General features: G+C 39.7%; 1 protein-coding gene across 1 annotated transcript in view; it reads left to right on the top strand.

Annotated features, from left to right (window-relative positions):
- The first annotated feature begins 4,549 nt into the window (after positions 1 to 4,549).
- The window catches only part of psda (pleckstrin and Sec7 domain containing a), a 49,380-nt gene continuing 33,238 nt past the window's right edge, over positions 4,550 to 20,691 (top strand). The window contains exons 1-7 of the mRNA XM_037782103.1: positions 4,550 to 6,082; positions 12,777 to 15,370; positions 16,010 to 16,124; positions 18,182 to 18,456; positions 18,821 to 19,110; positions 19,286 to 19,520; positions 19,605 to 19,864. Coding sequence (XP_037638031.1) covers positions 12,953 to 15,370; positions 16,010 to 16,124; positions 18,182 to 18,456; positions 18,821 to 19,110; positions 19,286 to 19,520; positions 19,605 to 19,864 — 3,593 coding nt within the window. The 5' untranslated portion in view covers positions 4,550 to 6,082; positions 12,777 to 12,952. The remainder of the gene's footprint in view (positions 6,083 to 12,776; positions 15,371 to 16,009; positions 16,125 to 18,181; positions 18,457 to 18,820; positions 19,111 to 19,285; positions 19,521 to 19,604; positions 19,865 to 20,691) is intronic.

Here is a 20,691-nt window from a genome sequence, read left to right on the forward strand (position 1 = left end):
TGCTGAGAGGTGGCGAGCAGCAACGCCAGCCTCTTGGAAAAAGTCGACATTTCAGCAAAAGGCAGTGCTAGTTGGTCGATTATATACACGCCGAACTGTAAAGTATTGCTTTATGATTCATAAAAAGCTTTAAGTTACTTATTTGATTGTATTAAATGTGGTGAATAACCAAGAGGAGCGTTAAAGTGACACATTTTTGAAAGGAGTTCAGGCGTGCGTGCGGTTCCCGGAGAGCAGCAGGGTGTCGGAGCTCGTAAAAGCGACAGAAACGGGTCTTTATTGTCAAACATACCCGCCTCCCTGTTCTTATATAAAGTGTTTTATGTTTGCATGTTTGTTTTATGGATCAAACTGTAAAGATAATTAATGAAAACGGTCTGAGCTGAACCGAGTCCTCTGTGTTCATCAGTCAGGATCAGGATCAGTATCAGGGATGTGGAAGGTCGAGCAACCTTTAAAATGACATGACTCGCTGCTGATTGTTAGAAATAGAAAAAAATACATATTTTATTCACAATATATATATATGTATATATATATATATCACATATTTTTCATACATTTTCACTGATTTTTCTTTAATATATTTATATTTCTTTTTACAAGTTTCTTCACATATATTTATTGTTTTATTAAAAAAAAAAAAATTCACATAAATATTATATATAAAATATGTGAAACATATTAGTGAACAGTGTCCAAAATATCCGGAAAATCTCTGAAAGTTATAAGTAAAATATGTGAAAAATATTAGTGAATCGAGTCCTCTGTGTTCATCAGTCAGGATCAGGATCAGTATCAGGGATGTGGAAGGTCAAGCAACCTTTAACATGACATGACTCGCTGCTGATTGTTGGAAATAAGCATTTAGAAATGGAAAACAAATACATAGATAATAACATAATTTCTTCAACTCAATATTTGATCAGTTGGTCTTTTAAAGTGTCACAAATAATACCAGGGTCAAGTGATATTTTTTAATTTATTGCTATTATTTCTCTGGTTTCAGCTTCTCAGATGTTTTATATTATTTTTAATTTAATATATATACTGTATATTTCACATATTGGTCATACATTTTCATTTCACTAATTTTTCTTTAATATATATGTATATATTTTCTTTACAAATTTCTTCACATATATATATATAACATTTTTTTTTAAATTTCACATGAATATTATATATAAAATATGTGAAAAATATTAGTGAACAGTGTCCAAAATATCCGGAAAATCTCTGAAATTTATTAGTAAAATATGGGAAAAATATTAGGTGAACAATGCACAAAAAATAAAAAATAAAGATAATCCATGAAACGGTCTGAACTGAACCGAGTCCTCTGTGTTCAACAGTCCGGATTAGGATCAGGGATGTGGAAGGTCGAGCAACCTTTAAAATGACATGACTCGCTGCTGATTATTGGAAAATAAGCATTTTGAAATAGAAAACAAATACATAGATTAATGCACTTTGATTAAAAGTGTTTGTATTTAATGCGATGATAAGCGGTAATGTTTATTGATAATTTCTTCAACTCAATATTTTATCAGTTGGTCTTTAAAATGTCACAAATAATACCAGGGTCAAGTGATGTCCTCTGATTGCTATTTTCTTTTAATTTATTGACATTATTTTGAATTGATTGGCAACAATTTTGATGATCAATTATACATTTAAGTAATTTATCAGGCAAAAAAACTACAACCACTCTCTGGTTCCAGCTTCTCAGATGTTTCATATTATTTTTAATTTAATATCTTTAGTCAGAATAAATGGTGATGAAGTAACATATTACCTAGTGAGGCTCGTTGATGTGGTTATACATATTTCACTAACAATTTTCAGACATTTTCTGGATATTTTTTGGACATTGTTCACCTAATATTTTTCACATATTTTACTAATAGATTTCAGAGATTTTATGGATATTTTGGACACTGTTCACTAATATTTTTCACATATTTATATATATAATATTTATGTGAAATTTAAAAAACAACAACAATAAATATATGTGAAGAAATTTGTAAAATAAATATATACATATATATTAAAGAAAAATTAGTGAAATGAAAATGTATGACAAATATGTGAAATATATATATTGTGAGTAAAATATGTAAAACCACATCAATGAGCCTCACTGGGTAACATGTTCCTTAAGCATTTAGAAATAGAAAACAAATACATAGATTAATGCACTTTGATTATAAGTGTTTGTATTTGTGTATTTAGTGCTATGATAAGCGGTAATGTGTATTGATAATTTCTTCTATTCAATATTTTATGATGTGATGTCCTCTGATTGCTATTTTCTTTTAATGTATTGCCATTATTTTTAATTGATTGGCAACAATTTTGACGATCAATTATACTGTACATTTAAGTAATTTATCAGGCAAACATTTTTTTAATCTAATATCTTTAGTCAGAGTCAGAATAAATGGTGATGAAGGAACATGTCACCCAGTGACACAGTGAGGCAATTGATGTGGTTTGATATTATATTTTACCCATAATTTTCTGACATTTATATATATATATATATCACATATTTTTCATACATTTTCACTTTTTCTTTAATTTTTTTACAAATTTCTTCTTATATATTTATTGTTTTATTTACTTTTTTACTTAACGTATTTTTTTTTCACAGATATTTACCTGTGAAAAATATAAATATTTTATATAAAATAAGTGAAAAATATTAGTGAACAGTGTCAAAAAATATCTGGAAAATGTCTGAAAAGTTATTAGTAAAATATGTAAAAAATATTAGTGAATAATGTCAAAAATATCAGGAAAATGGCTGAAAATTATGTAAAATGTGTGAAAAATATTTGTGAAAATTGTCTAAAAATATCTGGAAAATATCTGAAACTTATTACTAAAATATATGAAAAATATAATAGAAAACAAATACATAGATAATAACATAATTTATTGACTGGCAACAATTTCGATGATCAATTATACATTTAAGTAATTTATCAGGCAAAAAACTACAACCACTGTCTGGTTCCGTCTTCTCAGATGTTTTATATTAATTTTAATTGCATATCTTTAGTTAGAGTCAGAATAAATGGTGATGAAGGAACATGTTACCCAGTGAGGCTCGTTGATGTGGTTTTACATATTTTACTCACAATATACAGTATATATGTCATTACCTATATCATGATAGAAGAGTTTGATTATATCACCCAGCTCTACTTTGAATGTCTTGTTCTGTCAGATATTCAGTTTAGTATGATATAAAACAGAGAAAAGCAGCAAATCTCCATATTTAAGAAGCAGAAAACATAATTTTCTAACATTTTGGGATGAATAATTACTTTAACGACTAATTGATTGTCAAAATAGTTGGCGATCCACGAATCGTTGCAGCTTTTATGAATATATTTCTAAAACATGGAACAGTTAAACTATGATAGATATAATCCTCATTTATTTATTTATGATCTGAGTCAGATATACAATGTTTTAACTGACATGGTGCATAAATTATGTTTTGTTTGTGTTTATTCATTTATTTCCATTGTTTGAGATCATGTGTTTGCTAGCTTTTTTTTTATTCTTTATTTATTTCTTTTATTTTATTTTTGTTTCATTTATTAATTTATTTATTTTTTGCTTATTTACATTATTTACATTTTTTATTTTTATTTACTTATTTTTTAAAATCTTATTGCTTAATTTTGAACCATCATTCCCTGTGTAAATATGTCTTAAATAAAAATCTTATATATAAAAAAATTGAGTCCATGAAAGATGTAATTAAAATCTATTCATTCACTCATTGGGACCCGTTGATGTATTGACTGTAATAATAAGAGCAGAAGAAGAAGTGTAATGACATCGTAGAGGTTGTGTTGCTTTAAGTCGATCTGATCTTCTTCTTCTCTCCTCTCAGACTTCCTGTCGTCAGCCGTCGGCCTGCGTGACTCCGCCTCCTGTCACTGAGGTACTGCAACACACACACACACACACACACACACACACCTTCAGCTTGCAGACTGATTGATTTGTTTGTTGTACAGCTGTAAATATCCTGGACTCAACCCTGTATTTAGTATCTTAAAGGACCACGCAGACTGCTGGTCGTTTTATTCTGCATCATAAAAAGAAAGTAGAAATGATCTGTTTCTGGTCTCTTACTATGTTTAACAATAAACACAGTGAGAGAAAAGAAAGAAATTCAAGAATAATAAATAGAAAATATAATCATTTATAATAAATACAACTAGGGCTGTCAATCAATTAAAATATATAATCACGATTAATCAGACATTTTTTTATCTGTTCAAAATGTACCTTAAAGGGAGATTTCTCAAGTATTTAATACTCTCATCAACATGGGAGTGGACAAATATGCTGCTTTATGTAAATGTATGTATATATCTAGTATTGGAAATCAATTAACAACACAAAACAATGACAAATATTGTCCAGAAACCCTCACAGGTACTGCATTTAGCATAAAACATATGCTCAAATCATAACATGGCAAACTGCAGCCCAACAGGCAAATTTGCATTAACGCGTTACTATCGTGTTAATTTTGACAGCCCTAGTTTAAATACGTGCAAATATCACAGGAGGACCGGGACGCTGTTAGCTCAGTTAAAGGTGCATTTCAGCCTTTGAGGTGCTTTAAGAATTACAGTTTCTTTTTGTCATATTTGTGCAGGTTTAGCGGCTGCAAAAGCCGCGCAATCCTTTTGTGAATTCAACCCTCAGTGTATTTATTTTAAAGTAATTTAGGTGCATATTTACAGCTTTATTTAGACAGTGAATGAGGGGATACAGAAAAGGAATGATATTCAGCAAAGGTTTGCGGTCGGACTCGAACTCGGCCGGATTTTTGGCTTGTCGGTATCCAACAAGAAGCACTTTGACTGAAGCAGACTGTAACCAGCAGGAGTTACAGTCAGTAACGGCACAAAATGAGTGTTTTCAACATTTTTCCTAAGACCTGTCGTGTATTTTATAAACCTGGAACTGGATCTAAAATGGAGCCGGCTATCAACCCAACCCTCGGACATCCACGGATGACAAACCTGAGGACTCAGTGTCGTCAATATCCTCGTTAGTGTGATTATTTTTAATCAATCAAAGAAACAAATGCAGCACCGAACGCATCAAGAGAAACATCCCCGAACAAGAAGCACAAGTTCAAGAAGCTACAGTGAAACTGGTGAGAACTCACATTTAGTTTATTATCAGCAGACACCTGAACTAACCACAGACACTCTACTGTCCTGCTGTTATTACAGACACCTGAACTACCACAGACACTCTACTGTCCTGTTGTTATTACAGACACCTGAACTAACCACAGACACTCTATTGTCCTGCTATTATTACAGACACCTGAACTAACCACAGTCAGACAGATGTGACCTACAGCTGTACTATAGTGCATTGTGACATCACTGTTGGGGGGGCGTGGTCAAATGAACGTTTATTGTTTAATCAGCCTGTATCTCTACTGTAATCCTGCATATTGTCCTGTAAAGCAGCGCCCTCTGATACAGGACAGGTCTGACCGGGTCAGCTGACCCTCTGAAACCCCCCGCACTCCCTCCAGTAGACCCCCTCCAGTAGACCCCCCCCAGACACACACACACACACACACACACACACACACACACACACACACACACACACTAATAAGCTGTACCATCTGTCAGAGCTGCTCATCATTGGCCGTAGGAAGAAATGCGGAGGATGGGATTGGCTGGCAGGCTGCCTCGAAGAAGGGGCGGGGACGTCAGCTGATTGATGGGTATCGGAAGTGGAGGAGGAGGAGGAGGAAGAGGAGGGTTGAGGAGGAGGAAGAGGAGGAGTCGGAGGTGGAGAAGCTGAGTCGAGTCTGTAAATCCACGATGAGCCGGCTCTGCTGCAGACAACAAGTGTTCAGAGAGAGAGAGGAGGAGGGCGAGGGAGGATAAAACGAGGTTATAACAGAGAGTGACGGGACGAGAGAGTGGAAGGAAGAAGGAGGTTACCACGGCAACTCAGGGGACGGTTGCTGCAGCAGCATCGGTGGCGGCGGCGAGGACACCAGGACACCCAGGTAAGGTTACAGCTGCTGTGTGAGTGTGTGTTGGCACATGTGTCTGCATACGTGTGGTTTTATAAATGTGTGTGTGTGTGTGTGTTGGTGGATTGAGCAGTGCATGCTGGGAGGGGGGAGGAAGCGGAGGAGGGAGGGGGAGGAGGAATCCTATTAGCAGAGTCCAGGAAAAGTAGGGCTAACTGTGTGCTTATCACACACACACACACACACCTGCAGAGTGACAGCATTTCAGGAACGTTTTTCAGCTTTCGTCGTCATATTTTCTGAGGATCTAAATAAAGTTTTGTTTGACAGTTGAATCAGCTGATCTGAAGTCAGTGTGAAGACTGACTTCAGATGTGTGTCTCCAGTTATAATAGTTTAGTTACGTGGCTGTAAACTGAGTGCAGAGTTCAACGTCAGATAAAAGTCATGACGTCCACATCTTTCACGCTTCACACTGTAAAAAATCAGGGCAGTTTATTCATTACCAACTTGGTTCCCAACCTTTTCCCTATCATTGAGTTAACAGACTTATTTTATGGATATTTCATATTATATTCAATGCATAACAACAACACAACAGAACAACTGATAAACTGTACAATTAATCCAAATAGTGAACACAATAACTGCAGGAAGTTTGTGTAAAACGAGTGATTTGGATGAATTTGGAGCAGATTACTTCCTGTAAATGTTGCATCAGAGATGAGTTTTCCTGTTTTTTTAGGAACCTTTAATACAATTCTCTGTGTAATGTATTTTATTTTTTTATTTTTAACAATCATTCCTACGTAATTTTTGACAAATTGACGCTTGGCCATTGTTCTATCAGCTCTTTATTTGTTTTTAACTGCGTACTTTTCTAATGCGGGACGAGGCTGTTCAGCAGAGAGGGAAGTCTCTGTGAATATAACTTGTGTTCAGGTCATCACCGTGTCCTGGTCCTGTTTATATCTTAATTAATAATCCAAACATTCATTTATGGAGAACGGAACCTGCCAAAATAAAAAATAAATGCATAAAGCAATAGGCGTTTAAGAAAATATTGAATATCACGATATTGTGTTTTGTGATACTGTATTGATTTTTGATTAATAGTTTACATGGGAAGATTAACTCAGTCAATACAACATCATTTCATTTGCAAATGAAATGATGTTGGATGTTACAGAGACAGTGATAAATACAAATGCAGATCCCACTGCTCTGACTGCATAAAAAAAGTACAATTCTTACTCAGTTTCAATGCATATGGTGGTGTGTTCTTTACACTATGACCGTTTTCATGAAATTTTAAAAATCGCAATATATCGTCTTGCTTACAGTATATCACAATATATTATATCATAACCCCTGTATCATTATACGTATCGCATCGCCAAATTCTTGCCAATACACAGCCCTATAAAGCAATGTAAAAAGAAATGTATAAAGAAAAGAATACAGAAATAAATAAGTCTCGGGAAATAAATAAGGGGTGAAATGCAAAGAGAAAATCCTGCAGAAATGCAGAAATACATAAATAAATACATACATATAATACATGCATAAGTAAATAAAAAATAAAAATAAAAGCAAAAATAAATAATACATTTTAGAATTAATAAAAAGAAATGCAGAAATGAATAAAAGTGAAAATTAAACAGAAAAGTAAATAAAAAAGGAAATGAATACAAAGGTAAATAAAAAAAGGAGCAAATTAAAACAGAAATATCAATTTATGTCACATTTTATCAGTTAATTAATAACTACATTTATTTTTAAATATTATTTTTGCTATATTTAATGACATTTATTTATTTATCGAGTCATTTATTTTTTATTTTTGCAGGTTCCGTCTGAATGAAATGCTGAGCTATAGGCCAACTGTATATTTTTTAAAAAGTTGTCGTACACCCCTTAAAAGCTTTGGAACCACTGGATTAGAAGTTATTTATCGAGCACAAGCCACAGTTTCTCCAACCATTTGCAAAGACACAGCAGAGAGCTGTTGGACTACAAACCATTTAAATAGTCAGTGTATAGACAGCGTTTATTGAATTTAGCCGCTTTGCTGCTCAGACATCAGTCCTCATCATCGTCACGGTAACGTCGACTTTAATCTGATGACCTTTAAAACGGAGCAGGATATCATCTCGTGAGCCTTGTTCAGGTTTCACTTTAAAACTAATTTAGTATAACTGAAATAATGAGGTCAAAGTGGCTGAATGTTTTGTGAAGTTCCAGCTCGCTGTGAAACTGAACCCTCAACCAGTTACTGTATAATTATTCTTCTTTAAGCCTCAAAAGAAAAGATGGAGCAGAGACCTCCACCAAGGTCTATAAGTGAAAGATGTTGCGTGTATCCGCTAGGGGTGGGAAAAAAATCAATTTACCTATGTATTAAAATGGATTTTTTAAATGCCAGAATCGATATATTTGCTTCATTTGAGTCTATGTTGAGGTAGAAGGAAGTTACCGCTTTTATTGTTGTAGACTCAGTTACGTGACGTCATATCCGTTCCGTATCTGTCATCCAAAACAAACCGCAGCGAGCAGAAACGAGATAGTAGAAAATGGTTGAGGGTCAGCGTGGATACGACCTGCACCCTCACATTTTAAATCCAGCGTGGTAAACACTACACATCCAGTGAAGGATGGAAACACTTTGGGTTTCACACATTGCAGGAAAAGCAGAGCTAGACATCACGGCTAAAGCTGCATGCTAACTCTGTCACGGACAAGAAATGTTATCGTATAGCGGTAACGTGCGGTCAAGCCGGCCGTCACTCTTATCTCCGTGGTCAGATCAGCCAACGCTACGACTGTAGAGCACCCATATACTGACATTTATGTTAAATGCATTCAAACGGCCCCGATGGAGCTGAACATGGATAGATAAAAAGAACGGAGCTGATGGGAGAGCTAGCGACGAACTTTGAGAAGTTAGCGGAAGTATACACGTGTGACTACGTCCGGTTTTCAAAATAAGGTGTTAACAAAGGGAACTGTATATATAAAAATACATCTATGGATAGATTGATTGGATTATATTCACCAGAAGTATAAAACATTACATGTCCCTTATAAATTAAAAAGAAAATACCACTAATTTGTGAGGGAAATGTCTTTATTCTTTGATTTTTGGGTTGCTGGAAAATATTCAATAAATAATTCCTGACTGATATTTTTTACTTCAGGACATCTCTGACTACATACATGCTGGAAATCAAACATTTTTACTGGGTTAATTTAGATATTTTCCAAAGTAGAAGTCCCTAGAAGTGTATGATACAACTTTTTCCCGTGGTCTAGTGTTAAATAAGTTCACAAAAATCAGAATAAATCGTAATATTGAATCGCAATACATATTGAATCGGCACCCACGTATCGGGATAGTATCGAATCAGGAGATAGGTGAATCGTCCCAGCCCTAATATCCGCCGCGTGATCCGGAACGTCCCTGAATGTACTGGCTTCTTCCTTGCCCATTCTACATTCTTCCACCAAGTTTCATAAAAATCAAGCCAGTAGTTTTTAATCCTGTTGACAAACCAAACTGAAAACATAACCTCCCTGACCTCAAGGTAATGATGGACATGTGCAGATAAAAGTGGACTTTCTGGCTCAGTCAATTATATATATTATATAATTAATGAAATTATATTCTAATTTCCTGGTCCAAGACTGTTTTGATTGGCTGACAGCAGACACCCCAGTGCTTGGTCTATATGCAACCAACTCCCCTTCCATGACCGTGACCCCGTACTGTGACGGTTCGGCAGGAATAAACAAATCGTCGCAGCGTCCAGGTGCTTCAGTGGACTCGAACATTTAACCTCAAACCCACTGGTTCACCATGTGGTTGTCCTTGATGTTTCCTGTTGATCAGCGGCCGGAGATCATGCTCGTTGTTGTAAATAGATTGAAATAGAAACCTGAGGTTGTCTTACAGCGGCTGGTGTTGAGTTTCTGTCTGTCTGTGCTGATTACAGACCTCAGCAACTCTGTTCACCAGTTTATAGTGATTAAACGAGACCAGGTCTTCATAATAAATAATAATAATAATAATATATTTGATTTATATAGCAGTATTCAAAGTGTGTTACAAAGTACTTCACAAGTCAATAAACGCAAGATTAAAGAAGCAAAAGTAAAAACAATACAATAACTAGGGCTGTCAAAGTTAAGGTGATAACATATTAACATTCAATGTCCTCCCTTGAGGCGGGACCTCTTCTATCAACACAATGCATTTCATTTTTTTCATGCTTAACTGTAATTGGCTAAAAGACGCCAAATGAAGGGCCAAGGGAGGTCATCCTCCCTTGGCCTTGTTACCAATCAACAACCAGCAGAATACAAGATTGACATTGGTCCAATGACGATGTCTAAATGTCATCTTCAGTCTCTACCACTGTGTTGTACGTGATGAACTGGCAAAATCAGACAGCAGCATATTAGGAAAGAAATGATAACGGACAAATTGTGAACTACTTTTAAACACACAACAAAACACATCCTTTTTATTTAGGCCTGTTCATTGAGCTCTAGCTAGCTACTAGTGTTGGCTATCGCAACAGTTAGCTTGTTGTAGCAGCCCTGAAGGACGTGTGCAGCAGTCTGTCGCCCACACCGGGATCCAGTCCCGGAGTGCAGCGTGTCGGGCCACAGCACGCCACTGTATCCACACGAGGTTCTGCATGATCTAAACTGCTGTCCTCCATCAACAAACGGCATAGAAACCCATTTATCTTCACACGGACGACATATAGCAAAGAGCAAAAATGGAGCAACAGAACAACAAGCAAAATATAAAATCAAGAAAATAAGTATTTGTTGGAATGAACTGCAGATGAGAGAGCTTGTACGATAGCTGTTGTCACCTGAACACCCTCCAAGCTGCTTTAACTTGTCTATTAATAGACGAATCAAACCAGGCGCCACCCGCTGGCCCACATGTTTGTGCCTTCATGTTGGAGGACCGCCAAAGACATGAATGGACATGTAATTAGCACAACGGTGGACCTCATCAGACGATAAGGACACAAGTGGTCTTAAAGGAGCAGAACAGCAGACTTTTCATTCAGTTGATTTACAGATGGGTGACAAATTAAAAATAAAACCCGACCTAAAGTGTGTCAGTAAAGTGATTTTCAGAACAGCTTCAGTGCTCCTTGTTCTCCATAGATTCTCCTGCAGAGCTTTACTCAAGGGACAAACGGTATTCTTTCAAAAGATATTCACTCATTTGGTGTTTTGATAATGCTGTCTAATGCCTTACTGCCACCTGTGTTAAACCACTGAAAGGACCTCTAAAATCTCCTTATAGACCACTACAACCTCTTTAAGGATCCCTAGAACCTCCTCAAGGGCCATCAGAACGTCCTATAGTGTCCTAGATCCTCCCCAATGACAACTAAAACCTCTTGAAGAATCTATAGAACATCTTAAAGGGGCCCTTAGAAAATACTCAATGACCCTAGAACATCCTAAAGAACTCCAACAACCTCTTTAGTGGAAAATAACCTATTAAAAGACTCCTAGAACATCCTACAAGACCCCTAGATCCTTCGAAATGACCACAGGAACCTCTTAAAGGACTCCTATAATGCCCTCAAAGATCCATAGAACCGCTTAAAAGAACCCTATAATGCCCTCAAAGATCCGTAGAACCTCTCAAAAGACCCCTATAATGCCCTCAAAGATCCCTAGAACCTCTTAAAAGAACCCTATAATGCCCTCAAAGATCCCTAGAACCTCTTAAAAGACCCCTATAATGCCCTCAAGGATCCCTAAAAACCTCTTAAAGGACCAATATGACATCCTCATTGACCACTTCAACTTCTTAATGGATCACTAGAACCTCTTCGGTGACAATTAGAACATCTGAAATGACTATCCTAAAATACACTACAACCTTAGCCCGACGGACCCGGTAGCGGGTTGAAATGGGTCGAAGCCTGTTGCGTAGTTGCGATGGATGATAACCTCAAAAACTGGTTTTAATGAGCAGATTTCCCCACGTTACCACTACATATGAGGCTGTCCGTAGTGTTTGACTTGCTCTCTGCCTGTCATAATTAAAACATGAGGCCTTTGGTTTCCGATTGTAGGAGTGAACCAGTTTGTCTGAGGACATTAGTTGACCTAGATAGAAAATTTACAGAGGACTGTTGAAGTGTTGAGGGTCAAATTTGATCAAATACACAAGGTTCAAGGATGGAAAACCTACTTTGCTTAGAGTATAGACCATAAGAATGACGTTTATCTGGAACCCATTTTAGTAGACTACTTTCCTGTTAATGTTAACAGCAAGAAAAAAGCCAACATATGGTTCAATCTGTAACTTATTCATCACAGCAGTTTATTTTACATGTATCAAAGCACACAACATGAACCTGTATGTGTTTGAATGTGTGAGAAAGAATATCCTACTGAGGGACCTTGGGGATTTGGAGGGTCTGGGTAGGAAGAAGTTGTAACTGTCAGCACACTTTTCTGTTACTCCATTTTGCTTTGTAAATTATCTTGTTTCTATTTAAATTTATTACCGTCTGCTTTTTATTTTGATTTCTTTTCAATGAAATGAGAAGGCTGTGTTTCATTAAAAGAGTGTTGTGAGATCTTGAAAGTTAGAGATTATCTGCTGTCCAGTTGCTTATAAATGTCTGTAGATAATAAACTATGTAATATTAACTTTGTCTCTATCTCTGTTTTCCTGTTGCAGGCTGAAAAGACGATGAGCAGATGGAGGACAGTCCTGGTAGTCCTGTTCCACCTCTGACCCTCATGAAACAGTTTGGCACTTAACGGGGTACCAGGAAGCCGAAGGACCCTTTGCACAAATAGCGAAGGTCTACAGAAAAAGGAAGATCAGGGCATTTAGGTGGCTAAGGTGCCAACATGTCCCAGGCAGGTAAAGTCCTCCACCTGTATGTTGAGGTGAGGTCTGTTGCTGAGGAGGAAGGGAAGGTGCCGGAAATAAGAGATGATGGGACTGCTCACCTGATGCTTCAGTGCCCAGACGTCCTTCCTCAATCCCAGAGAAGCTCCAGCCCCAACCGCAATCATGATCACTCCCCAGTCTCTCAGCACCAAACTGGGGTTGTAAGCCACAGCTTATCCCCCTCAAAGTCTTCCTCCAGACATTCAGTCAGCTTCCAACTCCAAAACCCTGATGCTACAGGGTCTCCCACCCAGTTCCACCGGCAGGATGTGTTGCATGACAGTTTAAGTCAATTACTCCAGGCCCTTACGCCTGGAACGACTAGTCCAGGCCAGCATGGGTCACTGGGACGCACCCGTTCCTCTGACATGGACCTCCACCGGGGAAGGGTGCCTACCTCCCCATCTTCTACATCTTCTGGGATGCTAACTGTGCCCTCCACACCTACCAGCAACCGCAGGTCCTATGAGGTCCCAGCGGTGGGGGGTGAGGAGGGGAAGACATCTGTGGTGACCTTTGGCTACATAGAGAAAGCTAACGTTAACAGCATGGGGGGCCGGCGTACCTCTTTGTGCCAAAGTGAGTTGGGCAATCCTCTTAACAGAATGGAGGGGCAACTCCTCCCTGGCCAACTCCGGAAGAGACTTAGTGACCCAGTGTGGTACAATGGGCAGCCAGGGCAGGGTGACCCTTACCCGAGTCACCCTTACCCGTCTCGGATTCAGTCCCCACAGGGCTCGCCTTACCTGCAGAGGGCTACCCCAGACACAGTTGCCAGAGATGCCACCTACAGGGCCTTGGGGGAGTTTGGATCCCCAGAACTTAGGCGCAAATTTGCTGGTCACATCCCAGAGAACTACAGCCCAACCCTGCCAAGGCACTGCCAGTCCCCTCGCTGCCGGTCCTTGGGGGGGTCTCCCGTCCTGCCCCGCAGCACCCGCACCCTGCCATCGAAGGCCCAGCTCCTGGAGCTGGACAGCAGAGTCTGCCGTAGTTCAGTGAATGGTCTACCCAGAAGTCCTGCTTCTGACCACCTGTGTGCCCACACTGGCTACTCATCCCACCCAGTGGCTCCAACTTCAACTCTTCGCTCTCATGGCCCGCCCCAGAGCCAGCAGAGGCCATGGGTGGGAGACGAGAGCCCCAGATTGTCTAGCAAATTTCACCCACCTTTACCTGCAGGGAGACCCACGGACATCCAGCATGAAATCCCAACTAGTATGTTCCCCACCAGCAACTATTCCAGGACTGGCTATCAGGCTAGTGGGAACCCCCAACACAGTGTTAATAGTAGCTATAGTACTTACCTCATCAACACCAGTAATAATGCTGCAGACAGTATACACTACAGTACTAATGATAACTTATCCAGCAAGACTCATTACAAATCGTCACGCTGCAGTAGTAGAGCCAGTGACGCAGTCAGCCCTACCAACGGCAGGAGAAACATCTCTCCATCCTTAAATGCTGAAGTGGCTGGTAAGTTAGCTGTGGAGGCTACCAAACTGTCCACCATTTTTGCTGAAAGGCGAACCCCCTCTCCAACATCTTCTCAAGCTGAGTCACTGAGGTCAGAGAGTCCCAAGATGGGAGGGTCATCCCTGAGAGAATCCCAACCTTATGCTACTCTTCATGGGCGAAGCTCCCCTGACCCTCTACAGGCCGACAACCAGAACCACAGATGGAAAACGGACAAAGCAATACCTCAAACCAGACCAGGACGCGTCTCACCTCTCTTATCACCAGCATCTCCAGCCTTGCCGGCTAAGTTGCACCGTGCAGCCACCTCTCAATCACCGGTCTTGGACCCACGGCATCAACGGGTTTCATCACCCACAAAGGACGCGTCTGCCCTGCACCGCTACCAGCCACCACAGTACACCGGAGACCACAAATCGCCTGGCATGGAGCGGAAGTATGATCACCTCTTTGACAGATCACTTAGGGACAGCCCTGAGCTCTCCAGGAGACTTTTCTCCAGCCAAAACACAGAAGCATTACCTGTGAGCTGGACCTCCAAGCACCAGCAGTGGTCAGAGGCTGGGCCGGTCCAGTATGGGGACGAACTCTGTGAAGACAACTACAGACAGTCAACCTCTAGAGTTTATACGTCAAGCAAAGAGGAGAGTCATAGGAAAGTCGGAGGAGATAAAGGAATAAAGACGTCAATGCAGGAGACCCCAGTTATAAGTGTGTCCAAGGACGAGAGGGAGGAGGTTCAGGATCACAGCGGGTTTGCTGGGACATCCTCTCAAAGCTCCAGTGGGGTAACAGGCAGCATGGGAGACTCCCAGATGGACAGAAACGACAGTCTGTCCCCCGAAACCTCGAGCCAGTCCAGCCACGACACGGCAGACACCGGCTCAGGGATGCAGGTCGGCTTGAGGGTTTTGGTTGTATGTTGTGTGAGGAGGAAATCATGTAGATTATGTGTATGTTTTGAATCTATGTGGAGGGTGAGATTGTTTGTCGATGAGTCTTCCCATCACGTCATGACTTATTGTCACATTTACCTCAATAACAATAAATATGTAACAGAAAGTTGTTCCCCACCAGTGAGTTAGTTTCTGTTCCTCAGTGTATTTTCTTATGAAGGGTTTCTATCAATTACATTTCCCATGAGGCTTTGGCAGCACTTCTGGGTCCGAGACTAATGGGATATGTTGTTTAATGCTAACAAAAACTGTTTCTCTTCAGTGTGCAGATTGTTGGATACACTATTTTTCTTTTTTTGACAAATCCGTAATTGTAACAATGTCACTTACGTACAATCTTTAAAACTAACACTTTCAAATTTTAATTACATGAAATTTTAATTCACCTTAAAATTTGAAGATAGAGGTGCAGAGTGCATAAAAACTACTACTAATACTACTGGAGGTATTAGTTGGGTTTAGTTACAATTCAGAAGAGGTCAAACACAAAAGCATGCGTGCCCTAATAGCTATATTTCAAGATTATTTCTTTGAGAAACAGATGAATTCATTTCACTGCGGTCTTTCCTCCTCATGCAGTCGGACGGCGGCTCGACGACAACTCCGTCTTCATCTTCGCGATCGCAGAAGATCGCCCGAGCAAAGTGGGAGTTCCTGTTTGGAGGGCAAACAGAGGAGAGTCGTTGCACTAAAGGTACTGTTTTATTTTGTATTCTTATTGATGTTTACACTTTGATAACAAAATACAATAAAACAAAAATGGAAAGAATGATTGGGAGCAAAAGGATAATAGAAACAAAGCAGCAACAAAGTCCCAATTATAGTTATTAAATACAATTTTATTTTGACGGATATTGACTGTTCAATTGGTTAATTAAATCAATAGGTTAGGAACTATTGATTAAGAACTATTAAACCAATAGTTCCCAACCTTTTTAGGAACCATTGGTTTAATAGTTCCTAAAAGGGTCAGGAACTATTAAACCGATAGTTCCGAACCTTTTTAGGAACTATTGGTTTAATAGTTCCTAAAAAGGTCAGGAACTATTGGTTAGGAACTATTAAACTGATAGTTCTGAACCTTTTTAGGAACTATTGGTTTAATAGTTCCTAAAAAGGTCAGGAACTATCAGTTAAGAACTATTAAACCAAAAGATCCTAACGTGTTTAGGAACTCTTGGTTTAATAGTTCCTAAAAACGTAAGGAACTGTTGTTTTATTAGTTGCTAACCAATAGTTCCTAACCTTTTTAGGAACTGTTGTTTTAATAGTTGCTAACCAATAGTTCCTAACCTTTTTAGGAACTATTGGTTTAATAGTTCCTAACCAATAGTTCCTAACCTCTTTAGGAACTATTAACCCAATAGTTTCAAAAAAGGCTAGGAACTATTGGTTCAGGAACCAATAGTTCCTAACCTTTTTAGTCCCCCACAGCCTGATGACATGAACTCAAGTCGACCCCAATCATGTTCCAAATTTCACACTGGATGCTATTTAACACCACTATTATATTAAAGTTGATATTTTTACAATAAATTATAGTTTATTATAACCTTCGTAAATCCTTGTACTTAAAAAAAACAAAACATCATTGTTTTATTCGAAAACAGTTTTAGACCTTCACACTGGCAATGGTAGTAGCAGCATTCAAAGGTTAAAGGGCCCTCCTGTCTTTTCTCTCGTATTGTTTTTTCCAGTCAGTGAAGTAAACAAGCAGCTTCAGGAGCTTCCAGTCTTCTAAGCCAATTAGCTGAAGCTTAACAACAGCTAGAACAGGTCTTACAGTATGCAGCTCTACTCACAAGTATTACTACACAGTATTACTACACTACTACCACTACTACCACTTCCTGTTCTTTATTTAGCATCTTTTTCACACTTTGACACAAGCGAACAATTTTTGAATTAACCAAAGTCATTGATGTGTGCTGGCTGTGGAAATGTGTGGTCTTATCGTACCATCATATCTACTGTATGTCTTTATTCATACTTGTACTGTATATCTAAAGTGCCACTACTACATTTAACTTCAACAGTTTGAATTTGCTGAAATAAAAATGTCTATTTTTATCTTTTTTTTAGCAAAAGGTTATAAATGCTCAAATTTAGCAGATAACAGGAGTGAGAAATTAACAAAATTCAGTTCCGAATTTGTTTTATCGTTTATGTAAATGTTTTAAGAGATACAAACCAGGTTCGTCACTTTAATCCAGAACAGATAAAAATACATATCTTTTCTTGCTTTAAAAGGAATTATTATCTCAAAACTAAATAAAATATAATGTATTATAAATTATAATTAATTATAATTTTTTTAACAAGGCTATCAGTGTGAATATATAAAGTATTCTGAAATATGTATGAAAAGACTTTTTCTAATTAACTACCAATTACGATATATGAGTAATACTATTACTATACTATTTACTATAAAAATAATTGAATGTGAGTGTTAAAAAAGAAATATGAAGCCTAATATTTCTCCTTTAACCTCCCATTAGTTGATTTAAAAAAGCAAAACCTTTTTTTTAACTTTACCTCCAATAAATAGTTGCCATTTCCTGTCGATAAAATAATCAATTAATTGACAAATAGTTTTCACTATGCAGAAGAATCCCTTAAATTTGGTTACATATATATGTGTGTGTGTATATATATATATATATATATATTAATATTATATATTATATATACTGTATATATCTTTAGGACTTCAGACATAAAACATAAAAATCCTCTTTCCTCCTGCAGACGCTCCGTCCACGACGCCTCCGACCAGCTGCTCGCCCAGCCCCACCCCTCCCTCCTCCCTCCGTCTGAAACCAGCCAATCAGAAGACGGGGCGGGACAGCGAGGGTCCAAGGTTGCCGCAACACGAGGTGCGACAGATTGAGGTGGAGCTGGTGAACCCCGACCCTCGAGGCTCCACCCCAAAGACGGGCATCATCCGCCAAACCATCAAATACTCTGAGACTGATCTGGACGCCGTGCCGCTGCGGTGCTACCGGGAGACCGACCTGGACGAGGTGATCTGGTTTCATCCCATCTGATTCATCTCATATAGAATGTCTTAATGTTCGATAAGTAAGGGATAATGTACAGCGAGCCGGTCATTGTTGAAATCAACCCCGACAGGGTGATGCACGACCCTGATGGCGTTTATTTCTCAACAATGACCCGCTAGCTGTACGTTATCCCGCTTATTACACGGCTACTTACTGAAGAAATCAATAATTTGACACAAAAACGACCCTCCAGAGTCTGACATCAGAACTGTGTCCATATAAACAATCTGTTATAAAGAAATAACCGCTGTGGTTGACCAATCAGAATCGAGTATTCAACAAAGCCGTGTAATAAACCTTATTATATTGAATCATTGTTGTGTAGGTGATGCGGGCGGAGGCCGAGGCAGCCGAGGAGGCGGACTCGGCCTTTGGGAGTAACCGCAGCGTCCTAGGAAACTCTAGCTTCAGCCCCGCCGACGCCTCCCCGAAACCCCGGACAGGTGGCGTGAAGGAAGAGGAGGACGAGGAGGAGGAGGAAGAAGAGGAAGACGAGGAGGAGGAGGAGGAAGAGGAAGGAGTGGTGAGCTGGGCCAGTGTCCGGATGCTGGGAGACAGACAGAGACAAAGAGCCGCCAAGGAGGAGGACGAGGTGTTCAGTCTGCTGCTGAAGGGGTGAGAGGTCCACCTGTTAAAGCCCATGACCCCCCATAATAATCATGCTCTGCGGTTTGGAACTACAGTTCCCATAATGCTCTAGGAAATGTAAACAGGAAGTGTAATGCTGCCATGGATTCAGTGAGTTACGCTGTGGCTTATAACTTTTTAATTTTTGCAAATATTTGGGCAGGCCGTTGGGGAAGTCTGACTCACACGGCGGCCTCAAGTCTCCGATCTCCATCGGCAGCCCCCGCCGACCCTCCGAGAGCAACCTCGACTCCTTCAGCCGCCACTTTGAAAGCATCATGGAGTCTCACCGCGCCAAAGGCACATCGTACAGCAGCCTGGACAGCGTCGACCTTCTGACATCCGGATCCACGTCTGTGTTCACCTTCGACCTGCCCACCCTCACGCCGGAGATCCAGGTAGGAGAGCCACGCTGACAATGATCCCATCTCCACTTCCTGTGTGACTGCAGGCGGTAACGCTGACGTGTTCTGTGTGTTCAGAGTCAGATCTGCGAGAGCGCCAAGCAGATCATCGAGCTAAGCTTCGCCCCGCTGGCCCGTCCGGACCCGTCCGCCCCCTCGGAGACGTCTCGCTCCGAAATCACCCTCAGTGCCTCGGGGGCGGGGCTCCGCGGCGGCGCCAAAGACGAACCCGGCCCTCCGGTTCGATCCAAGTCGGAGAAAGAGTCGTGGCGTCGCTCCAGCCTCAAAGACGGCTTCCGCAAGGCGAGCTCGGCCCCCTCGCTCCACAGCAGCCCCAGGTGAGTCAGAGCTGATGGCGCCGGTCCAATCTGAGGACAGTGTTTGTTTCTTGTCTCCGTGCACCTTTGGAAGGGTGAAGTTGGGCCAGAAATGTGTTGTTCTACTCAACGGCGTCTGTCTGTGAATCAGTGCTGCTTCCAGCAGACGGCTCCAGTTGCTCTGTGAGCTCACGTTGAGGTTATTACCAACAGGTAAACAGACTGTAGAGGCTCTGAGGTCACATTTTTTCATTTGAATCTATTCAGACCTTTATTGACAAAGTGTTGCAACAATTGATAATCCGCATCGCTACCGGTATGAATAGTTTAGATGTAAAATATTCGCAGGCGAGTATTTTGCATTTTCGTGTCGGTGTGTAAAGTTCTTAACTCTTAAAAACTTTGTAGCTTTTCAAATTCTCATTTCAGGAGATTAAAGTTCACTTTATATTTTCAAGATGCCATTTCACAACATCGGTTTGTCATTTCAAAGTGTCCTAATTTCAGGTTTGTTTTTCTTTTTAACATTTAACTACGGCCACTGAATCGTGGTACAGGAGCCTTGTTGAAATATCTTAATACCACCTTTTATTAGGTGTTACCGGGGTCCCTAAACAGTCTTGAATTACATAAATAGGGTATCACTGTAAAGCTGAGACTCTTGTGGATCCAATAGGCCCAACTGTGTTCATGTGTGATGATGTTAGTCCCCATAGGAGCCATTATATTGTAGTGAGACCATTTTTTTAAACTTGACCTCACTGTATAAAACGACCTGTGGTGACCTCTAGGATAATCACAGACTCATGAAACTTTACAGTCACAAACTAGAGACCTAGAGCATTCAG

The sequence above is a fragment of the Sebastes umbrosus genome, chromosome 10 (genome assembly GCF_015220745.1).
Source record: "Sebastes umbrosus isolate fSebUmb1 chromosome 10, fSebUmb1.pri, whole genome shotgun sequence".
NCBI lineage: Eukaryota > Metazoa > Chordata > Actinopteri > Perciformes > Sebastidae > Sebastes > Sebastes umbrosus.